This window comes from Pagrus major, chromosome 19, assembly GCF_040436345.1.
Source record: "Pagrus major chromosome 19, Pma_NU_1.0".
NCBI classification, from domain to species: domain Eukaryota; kingdom Metazoa; phylum Chordata; class Actinopteri; order Spariformes; family Sparidae; genus Pagrus; species Pagrus major.
Genome location: NC_133233.1, coordinates 5,895,536 through 5,906,796, shown reverse-complemented (window position 1 = coordinate 5,906,796; position 11,261 = coordinate 5,895,536). Strand labels below are relative to the sequence as shown.

The 11,261-nt window shown below is 42.7% G+C and overlaps 1 protein-coding gene across 5 annotated transcripts in view; it reads left to right on the top strand.

Moving 5' to 3' along the window:
• The first annotated feature begins 1,836 nt into the window (after nt 1-1,836).
• The window catches only part of arhgap12b (Rho GTPase activating protein 12b), a 70,212-nt gene continuing 60,787 nt past the window's right edge, over nt 1,837-11,261 (top strand). For 3 of the 5 annotated variants that reach the window (XM_073487837.1, XM_073487835.1, XM_073487833.1), the window contains exons 1-2: nt 1,851-1,965; nt 7,362-8,131. In XM_073487837.1, coding sequence (XP_073343938.1) covers nt 7,454-8,131 — 678 coding nt within the window. In that variant the 5' untranslated portion in view covers nt 1,851-1,965; nt 7,362-7,453. Of the gene's footprint in view, nt 1,966-7,361; nt 8,132-11,261 lie in introns of all 5 variants that reach the window. The other 2 variants (XM_073487836.1, XM_073487834.1) reach the window with 2 other exon arrangements.

The following is an 11,261-nucleotide window of genomic DNA, read 5'->3' as shown; positions in this document are numbered from 1 at the left end:
AAAAGTCTTTGAATTAAAGTGCTTGTACAGTTTGTCCAGGTTACGACAGCACTGTACATGTATGGTTAAAACACTGAGGACACTGAAAACTGCAGTCTATTGCCACAGGAGGTTTTTGTAGACTTGGATCTCAAGTCAAGTTTTTATTCTAGAGATATTAAATTTAAATTGGAAACCTTATCGTAGTTTATTTATTTGCCTACAATGAGAGGATTTGAGTCACACAGCTTTGTTTTTATGTGTTTGAGGTATTGTCCAAATATAGGCTGGATCCTAAACACAAGTTTGAGTTTATTTTTAAAAGACTGTTAACGTGTATAAATGAGTTAAAGGTTTTTGAAAGTAAATAGAAAGCTGGGAAACCACAAATTAAACACTACTATTTTAAATGAAAATGAATTAATTCCCTATGATATCCTGACCAAAGCATAAGGAGTAAATAATGAGCTCCGTATGGTGTTTCATTTTCATTGTTTTCATATCAACATGCATATCAGTCATTAGATTTCAGCGAACAATGCTGGAAGTCCCAGAAATCAGCATGTCTGTCACTTCCCTGCCTACACCAACAGGGTGTGCTTTTACACAAATATGCAAACAAACAATGTGCAATGATGTGATTAAATGACTGTGTAGACCATATTCATACATTATTCTGAAATCATGTAAACTGTGAGCCTGGTTGCCTCAGGCTAATTTCAGTCTTCCATAGTCTGAGTGTTCTCCATTGAAGACTTGCTGTGTTCCTGGATCATCCAGGCACTAAATCATTCATGATCCTCCTCACATGGTGAGACTCCCTGCTGTGATTGCCAGATAGAGCTCGGCTGAGGAGAGGAGAGAGGGGACATTTTCATCTTCACATGTTTATCCCACAAATTTAGATTATGGCTTTAATTGAAATTCTATTTTGAAATAGTTATTCTTAGGCTATAACTGCAATGATTTTCAGGGACTTGAATAAAAGTGACATAGAAACAGTTTTAACAGAGGATCCCCTGGAACTCCATCAAAGGCCCCCGGGTGTCCGCACACCCCGGGTTGGGAGGCACCGGACAGCGAGGCGTTTAAAGGCCGGCCGCGGGGTTCTGGACGCCGTCTATCAGCGGTGACAGACGGGTGGGGTGGGAGCGACAGACCAGCGTCTGCTGGTTAAAGACCACAAGCACGTCAAGCTGAACGGAAGCACATTGACTAAACACGGATCTCTGTCGAATTTGCCTTCAAAATAAAATAAACTATTCCCAAAATAAGACAACTTAATGGTGCATGGGAAATTGGATTTAACAGTGGTGACATTTACATTTAACAATGTATAGCCCCATTTACAATACTGCATGACATTCAGTAGTCTTTTTATGAAAGATTTACATACTAAAGTTTAAAATTCATTCTAATAACCTCTAGACACCTTTAAATGGCACCCGTGTTTAGAAAAAATACAGTATGTGTGTATGTATGCCAATGTATTTGGGGCTATAGCAATTCTTGTTGTACATTTTTACTTGGTTGTGAACTTGTGATTGTTTGGATATGCATTATAAGACACTTTTTAAAGACTTTTTCATGCTTTCTTTGAATTCAAGAATTATAATCATTGTTATCAACAGCCTCCACCACACATATTAATAAAGATGTCATGTTTCCCCCAAATCAAATTTTATCAAATCAAAGTGTGAGAAAGTGTCATCCAAAACAGAGAAATTAAAGAGAACCCAGAAACAAAACATAAGCCACGTTCTTCGACTAAAGCTTTACTTTGAAGGTTGTGACCGGATATGGCTCGTTGAGCCGCACACCGTTTGACAGAGTGTGGAGAGGCGGGGGATTGCGAACAGACCGACTGAGTGGAGGTCTGCTGCGGACTCAGTCGGAGCTGCTGACAGCAAAATAGGTGGGAAAAGTTCCTGCTAACTATCTCCACGGTCGACGCACAACACGGAGACACCACTGGAGTTATTCGAGGTTAGTATGTGTCCGCTTTGCGTGGCGCTGCTCGTCGCCTGGTCAGCGAGAGGCTATTGGCTTCTGTCGGAGTTACTTTGTTGCTATGCACGCTGTTGCAGATCGGAGGGTTTGTGTCAGTGAACCTGCAGTGCTTTTGTCCACACACGAAGCTTCTGGAAATTGTCACTCAAACGTCTCCCATCGGTAATGAATCGAAATGCGACCAGTTCAGGACGTTTTGGATATTTTAACAGGCGGGTAATTAAACATTCCACGTGATAGCATCAGCCGGTGTGACACACACCTACACATAGGTTCATCTTATTTTGTCGCGGTGTGTTTGGGCTGTTTGTCCCCGTTCAGGGGGGCTTTCTCCGGCAGCATGTCCCTGCCCTTCTCTCGCTCCTGGGAATCCTTGGTGATGTCGAGTCCGGGTCCTTTGTTATGAATGCACATGGATTAAACTCCTTTGTGTTGTATTTCTGCAGTCTGTGTGGGGCTGGAAGGGGCCCTGCCCCCCACCTATGGCCCCCCTCACCACCGCCACCCGCCCCAGGCATGCTCTGGCCGCTCAGCCCCAACAATTTCTACACCCACGGTGCTTGTTTGCAGGGCTTTTACACTGCCTAATAACAAAAGAACACTGTTTTCACAGCGTGCATAAACAAATGTGCAGGGAAGGAGCCGCATAGATGGAGTAAAATGCAGCAGCCAGCAGCAGCACATGTTGGAGTGGATGATGCTCGGCCACATCTGTTTTGAATGAAGCACAGGGACAAAGGCAGTCCGAGTCTCAGGGTGTTTTGCTGCTACAGTGGCTGGTCTGCAGATGTATGCAGACAAAAGCACAGGTCGTGATCTCTGAGCCAATGCAGTACCTTGATTATCTGCCAGCCATTAACCTTAACTGACAGCTAGCTTTGAGTGCTATGTTATAATTCTTTGCCATAATGCAGTTTATACAGGTGCTTTTGTAGCTGGATGACACTGATTTCTAGCATTGCAGTTCAGACATATCCATATGGACAAGGGGCGCAAACATTTTTTAAATAACCTTTCCTACGGGAATAGTCATGAGGGAGATTTTTCCTGAAGGAACCAAATCTGGCATCACATCTATTTGATTGATGTGTTCTATAGAATGACATATGCCTGCAGATAAAATGCAGTCAGATTTTTGCAGTAACGTTCAGGGACTAACTTTTTACACTGGTAACACTGTTGTGCCTAACTTTTTTGTTTAGGTTTACCAGCACATAGTTTAGGTGCACCTAATTATACATCTTAATTTGATATCTGAAGACTTTATGTAAATGATTGTAAACAGGAAGAAAGGTACAGATATTTTTTTTCTTGTTCAAATCACAGCACATGCAACAAGAAATTGCAGTAACCTCAATTGCTTATTGTTAAAAGTTACAAAGCGCTGTTGTTTAAAGTGCTAGAGAAACACAAATAAATAAACCTAAAATATATATGGCTATTATAAAAAAAAAAAAACATTCATTGACATAAAGGTTTAAACTTAGTGGTAAAGCTATATACATATATACATATAATACATTTCAGGTGCACCAGTGCAATCAATGAAAATGTTTAGTAACACCTGACCAACTTCTGGGCACACGTGTGACCAAAGTAGTTGTACCCTGGAGCCCTGAAGAACAGCAACACAATCAACATAAAGTTATGAAAAATTTGTTGGCCATCTAATAGTTATATTGAGGGCTGAATAAGGTCTGGCTGCTGTATAATAGCATGAACAAGTGAGGACACACAGTCAAACCTGATCAAAACAAATTCATAAAACATATTGTTAACGACAGCTTAGACCTCACTTGAATAATTCCCAAAACGAAAAAATGACAATGACAGATGGACAGTAGTGTTTAAGTCACTGCTGTAATGAGCTGTGCCAACATGAGCAGCATCCTTTGGGTCTTCACAGAGCAACAAGTTGGCTAACGCGCTCCTCTGAGACTTCACTTTACTCTGACACCATGCGGGGACGGTGATTCATTTGCAGTGAAATTTACTCTCTCGGGCCCTCTGCCAGAGCTCTGAGACGCCGCAGCAGTTGAGCGAGGGGGAGAGTGGAGTTGTAAATTTCTGCTGTATTGTGTCTGAGTCAGTGTAACAGTAAGTTTTTGTCGTGGTGACTCAGTTGTGGGCTTCTGCGGAGGTGAGCGATGTCATGCGTGATCTCCTGCCAGCTTCTGTCTGGTTTTTACGGTTTCTCTTTTGATTTGCTGCAGAAAGACAGTTAGAGTTACTTAATATTTTGTCATTTAATCAGCTATTTGATGCTGCCTGGTTATACTGTTGTATGTTTTGGCGCCTTAATCTTTTGGCTAAGTGTCTCCCACTTCAGATGCTAATGGTATGAAGAGGACAGTTGCTGGTGATCCAACAGACAAAGTTATCTTTGGATAAAAACAGCGTGACATTCTCGTACTCTGGCACCGTCATGTCACTTTCAAGTTTTATCTGTTATCATACAATGCAGTACACATGGCTAAACAGTCCCTTCAAGATTTTTCTGGCTTTTTCAGCATGTTGCAGAGTTTTTTGGTGTTTTTTTTGCAATGAAATTGCAGGAGCATGTGGAAATTATAAAAAAGAGCTCTACATTTTTTATCCATCTATTTGAGACTGTTTATCTCTGAACTATTTTCTTCAGTTTGTCACACAAACAAGGCAATCACAGTGCTACTACTTTGTGATAATACTACACAAACATCACCACTAACCATTCATATTATTTATTCAACCTCACCTTGATTCTTAAAGCACTTGAGATAGATCTGGATGCAACAGCCTCTGTCAATGTGATGTGTATTGTCTGCAGTCTTCATGTTTCAGCCAGTGTAAGTCAATCGATGCATTTCATGTGTTTTCCACTATGGATAGACCGATTATTGGCCTGACCGATTATTGAGGCTGATGTTTTGTATTCTGATTGTCTTTAGTGGTGTTCTCTGTGTCCCATTGTCAATTAAATAAATTGATTTAAAATGTGTTACTTTGGTTCTGGTGCATTATCCTCTCTCTTTCTGTCTGTAGTAACCCCCAATGGTCTCACTCAATGTCCTGTCTACTACACTATCTAATTGGTTACCCATCACAAGTAATAGCCTATCAACATTAAATAATCTGAATCTGCAAAGTAACTAGCAACTAAAGTTATCAGATAAATGTAGCCAAATGGAAGTATAAGTAGCTGAACATGAAATGGAAAAATTCACGTAAAGTACCTCAACATAGTACTTAAGTACAGTACATTGATGGTACTTAGTTACATTCCATCACTGGTAATTCTCAATTTTGACACCATGATTTTCAGTTGTACTGCAAATGTATAACTGTTCCAAATATTGGTTATTGGTCTCCTTCATTACTAATATTCTGTATCTGTATTGACCCTGAAAAACAATATTGGTCGATTCCTATTTTCCACCACAACATGCTGCAAAACAGTTAGCCCTAATAAAGCAAGATGTTTGTGTTACATGACTTTATCTTCACAACTGGAAACAAGGACGTTATTTTGGTGACGTACATGCATGGCTCAATGTTTTGCAAAGGTAACGACTATAATTTGTGAAACTTTATGAAAAACAACGATGATTGGTCAAATTTACGTGTAAGTTGTGGTAAGGGCTGCACGATATTGGGGAAAAAAATTCCATTGTGATATTTGGTTTTCTGCTATATAAAATGTTATATGGCAAAAATACAAGAATTTTCACCAGATAACTTGAATGGGTCAATGGAAGATGTATGTATATATATATATATATATTGTGAAGCCCTGGCTGTAGTGATTTGATAAAATTGCCAGGTTGTTTAGAATTCACTGGAATTAATTGAATTTGCTTTAATGTTTGTAATCACAATGTCCTAACTTCCTGGAGGGACTAGGGCCAAATCTCTCAGCAGAAACACAGTGCAGCAGCACTGTAAGAAGGTTAGGACGTTGTCTGTCATTGAGCATTGTTGATAGTGCTGTTATCATGTGCGTGACTTGAAGCTCTGTCAGACTCCTGACTCCATCTCCGGCACCTCTGGGGATGGTGTGAACTGTAGATTGTGTCTGTGTGGGGTTACATGAGGATTTGTGACACTCATTGCAATGCTCACACCAATTAAAACAGACCGTGACTGTTCCTTGAGAGGCAGTCATTCATTAAGGCTTGGGCATGTGCGTTGACATCATGGCTGCAGCTTGTACTGGGACAGGCCCGGACTGGGCTGCTGTCAGGCACATGCACTAAGAGCCACAGCCTGATGATCGCGTAGCATTGTGTGTGTGTGTGTGTGTGTGTTACAGAGTTGAAACCGATAAAAGAGAAACAATTTAAGCCTGTTATGAATATGTTGCTCATCTCTCATGGGCTTGCACTCTGGCCCAGACGGCTCTCAGCATAAATCTATTCTGGGTGTGTAGCTGTCAGTCTGAGCTTCAGAATGTGTGTTCATATTCCTTTACATAAGCACGGCCCTCTTATAGATTCAGCAGCGTGTTCTCACGCCTCACTAAAAGCACCTGCTTTTGCCGCCTGCACTTCCAGGATGTCGGTCCACAGCGGATACTATTTCAGGGAGGAAGAATTTGATATGCGGGGAGCTGCGGCTCGGCGGCAGAGGGAGCGCCCAGGTATTTATTTAGGTTTACAGACGAAGGGAGACTCTCTGACAGACGGATCAATGACAGGCCTCGTCCCAAAACAAACCCTGCAGGAGTGGTGAGGGCCCAGCTGTCCTCTTACTCACATGCTGTGTATGATAAATCGAGAAGCTCGCCCTCAGCTCTTTAAAGGTTTCTGACTTGTGTCCTGTAACTGCATTAATGCGTAATGATGCCAAACTGCAGAATCTTTAAAAAGACACGCACTTTATTTTTGGATGCAGTCTCTGAGGGAATGTGAGCTCCAGGGAGTCATTGTAGTCACTGAATCGCATGCAGGATCAGCGTGTGGGGTCATGTTGTCATCACCTTCAGCTCCACAGAGGGTGATCAGGTTACCAGGCTGGATATCCTTAGCAGTGATATCACTTACCAGAACAATCAGTGTTGACTGTCTGTTGTGGTTTTTGATGATCAGAGGGAGGAGTTTTCATGTGGTGTTCTTTACTTGACTGACCAATAAAGTATGCCTGTCTGGAAGTAGCTCATGTCATACTGTGAGTGTGTACTACTTTGTGGTTTGTGGTAGTACTTTGTGGTTTGTGGTAATCAGGCGAGTAATAGTGTTGGGGTTGACAGGGTTGGTGGTTTGTACAAGAAATGCGAGTATGTTTACGTGGTTTGGTGATTCTCTGTTGCCTTCTAAAGGGCTTGTGCCTCAAAAATTTGCTTGTGACATTTAACTGAAAGAAAAAAAAACCCTCCCTGTGTTTCTTATCTCCTGCAGCGCAGCAGTTTCTCTGGTCAGAGATGAGGAGCCCTCTAGGCCTGGGTCGCTGAGCAGCTGAGGTCAGAGTTCAAGTGCGTGTTCCGGCAGTCATGGCTGACAGAGAGGGGCTGCCCATCGCCCCGGGCCATGTCTACATCGAGGTGGAGTACGACTATGAGTACAAGGCCAAAGACAAGATGGTGACGATCCGCCAGGGAGAGTGGTACATGTTGGTGAAGAAGACCAATGAGGACTGGTGGCAGGTGAAGAAGGAGGAGGGCACAAAGGCCTTTTACGTGCCAGCGCAGTATGTAAAGGAGGTGCGTCGGGCGCTCATGCCTCCCCAGAAGCCCGCAGTGAGGGCCAAGCCCACCGTTCTGGATATCTGCCGTGCATCCAATGAAAACCTCAACAGATCCCACCCGGAGATGTCCAGCTTTGGGCGTCCGTCGCCCTCTTCCACCCCGTCGCCATCCTCTGATCGTGTCACACCACCAGCTCTGCCCAAGGATGCTAATCAGAATTTGGGAAGTCCCCATCACTGCAAGGTGGTAGCCGAACTGGTACTTCTTCACAACAACAACAACCATCACCACACCAACAATTCCACGTTGCCAAGGACACGGGCAGATTCACCTCCGCTCAAAGTGGGGAACAGCCTCAACAAAAGTCTAGATAGTGACAAGACCTCCCCACCAAGTGACATGCCAGCAGAGGGGCTGAACAAGCTCCTCAATGACTCCGAGTCTGGGGACGAGCTGAGCAGCAGCTCAACAGAACACATGCAGGTAAGTTGCTTCTTTAATCTTTGAAAAAATTTGGATGCATTTTTGAGTTTTGCTTTTATCCTTTCTTGGGTTGTTTTTAAGTGAATAAGCAATGCAAACACAATTCCAGAGTTTGTAAGGGCACTGCACACAATGCAAGGAGGCTCCTTCTTCTGTTTTTGCTGCCGTCTAAACAGGACATTTTGAGGACTGACTCTCAAAGGCACCACTGGTTTTGTCCTTCACTGTAACCTCGGTTGTGCCTTCTGTTCCCTTTCTTCTATACTCCCTGGTTTATTTCCCACCCTGTGCTGATTTTGTTCTCTGGGGATGGCTGCAGATAACCGCCCTTGCTCCCATCAGATTCTGCGATATTGATATAACAGATTGCATGTTATTCACTGGCTGTCTCTTGCAGAGCTGCATTTATTCATCAGATCTAAAACGCTTGACCTCAAAAAATGTTGTGCCTCATTTGCCAGATTTGACGAAAACGGCAGCAGTTGCTGGTGCTTATTAAATTCCTCTACTGTTGGCCTTGAAGCGTAATTTGCTTGGCTTGTGCAGATGTGCATTTTTTGGGGAGGGGGCTGTTTCAGTCGAGTCATTAAATACTAAATGGTCTGTTCACAGCTCCACTGTTAATGAAGGGTTCTGTAATTGAGAGTCTTCAGGTACATTTGATACAAAGAAAAGCCACACACAACTGCTTGGTGGTGTAGTTTTGTAGCACTGCTGTCGCTTATGCTTTTAAACTTGTTTGTGCAACAGAAATGTGTGTAAAGGTATTATCACACCCAAAACTAATGCCTGTGAGGCAGATAATCTCTGCAAGGGGTTTGGTATCGGTGTAAAGTAAGCCCTGTGTATGGATCCAAACTTCCTGGTGCCCCAGACAAATAAATTAAATAAATTCTTTCCCTCCCCCCATCCCTGCAGTCCCAAGATTGATAACTCAGGCCTCCTCCCACCTCCATGATATTTGTCTCATCCTTCTGAGCCAGGAGAATGGGTGGAAGACTGCAGGAACTGGGGCTTATCCTCCCCCGTCTGCAGCTGAGGTAGATCAAAGCAGAAAAAGAAGGAGCCATTTTGGGGTGGCTGTATCTAGGCAGGGTCAGCTTGTTTGAAGGCTCCAAGTGCTGCTTGTGTTCTTTGTTCCACAGGCTGCAGCAGCCTCCTCCACCATGAGTGAACAAAGAGAGACAGGCTTGAATAGAAACTAGGTCATATCTGCGGAGGATCAGTCTGTTGCCCCCAGTCGCCCTGCCGTGGGGACCACTGTGTGAGCGAAAGCGTGTGTGGGTGTGACTGCCATGTGTGATGGGCCATGTCAAGGAAAGGCAAGTGAGAATGGAAGCACAGCAAACACTTTACAACTTCAGAGCCCCACACGGAGGACAGCTAAATGGTTTGTGGGTCGGAATTGACATACCTCAAAAGCCCCTATCAGGGCGAGAAAAGGGTTGTTTTCCGTGTTGCTGCCTGCCTACACCAACCTTTTTGAATTAATTTCACGCTTGTCAAATCACACGGGCGAAAATAAACACACATTTCACTCTCAGGCATTTACATTTGCATGGGCAGCTCTTTGGAGTGTTTTTTGTCAGCCAACAGTTGTGCTGAAGGGGCGGATAAGAAACAGACAGCAGACAGGATTCAGCGCTGTCTGTGGTGGCCGGGGCAGGTGGAACCCACTCCCTCACTCTTTGTGCCTTTTGTGGTGTTGTGTTAGTTTGTCCTGTTCGGCCTGTTGCCAGGCAAGTGAATGACCCTGCGAAAAGCGCAATTCTTTTAACTCCCCTACTTCCACTGCTTCCTGTCATTCCTCAGCTGCAAACAAACTCGGCCTGCAAGAGAGAGAGAGAGAGCAAGGATTGTTTTGTGACTGTCTTGTACAAATTGATTTCAGAGTTATTAGTGCTCACCAGAGCCTGAATGATGGCAGATTTTTAAAGTTGATACCAATATTTGAGTGAAGAATGTCTTTTGAACACAGCTGTATCGACACATCGATAAGGATCCCCTAAAATTAGTTGTCATTTGAACAAGATATAATGTGCTCTTAGTAGGCAGTTTGCAATTGAAATATAAACTCGTGAACATCTGTCACATTACAGTGAAACAATTTTTGCTAAGTAAGTGGAAACCTGGAGGGAAATGTGGAGAAACAGTGATGGAAAAGGAAGACAGAGCAAAACCACACAGTTGCATGATGCACAGCTCTTTTCAGCTCGCCACTACAATACTCTCAACTCTTGACAAGAGTTGAATGTGAAGTTGACTGAAGTCATTCTCAGCCAGTATAAAACCCCAGCTGCACTTCCCGTAATTGAGCCCAGTTTGATCAACACAGTGCAGGAACTATGGTGGTGTGGGTTAGGATGCACTCTTTTTGTTTCTTCAGCTGTGCGCAAATCTAATGTTTCCATGTGACAGATGATGATCATGTTGGATATAGGGCTGGGCAACATATCAGCATTTTATTGTCAGTCATGATGTGAGACTATATATGATCTTAGATTTTTGATATTGTTGTATTGTGACATAAATGTTGTTACCAGACTGATCTACTTGTTCTGATACCCATACCCATTTGGTGATTATATTCACAATTCTGATGATTTCTAGTTTAAAAAATGGTACCAATAGTCATCCCTACTAATATTGTCACAGTATGGATATCAATGTATTTGGCAAAAATATCAGAATATTTGATTTTGTCATCTAGCAATTTGAAGTGCTTTTGAGGAGATTTCAAAATGATTGAGATGTAACATGTATCACAATTTATCCCAAAAATATCAGGGCATTATTTTAAGGCCATATTGCCCAGCCCTAGTATGTTAAGACACATTTTACATAATAGAGATGATGTTTTGATTAATTGTTCAGCCCTTCTTTACTAACCTTACTTATTTTGCTTTTACTTTGCTAAGATTGTAGTCTCAACACCCAGGTTGAAATAACCTTGATGATGTAATCAGACAATAGAAAGAGGTGGCTCTGCAGGGAGCATCATCTTCATCAGTGTACCTCACCTTATACATCACACAATTACATTATACAACTGTTTTTAAGAGGAGAACTCCTTGAGACAAGTGAACCAAACTTGATATGTAAAAATTGGCCTTTAGATAAAATAAAGATG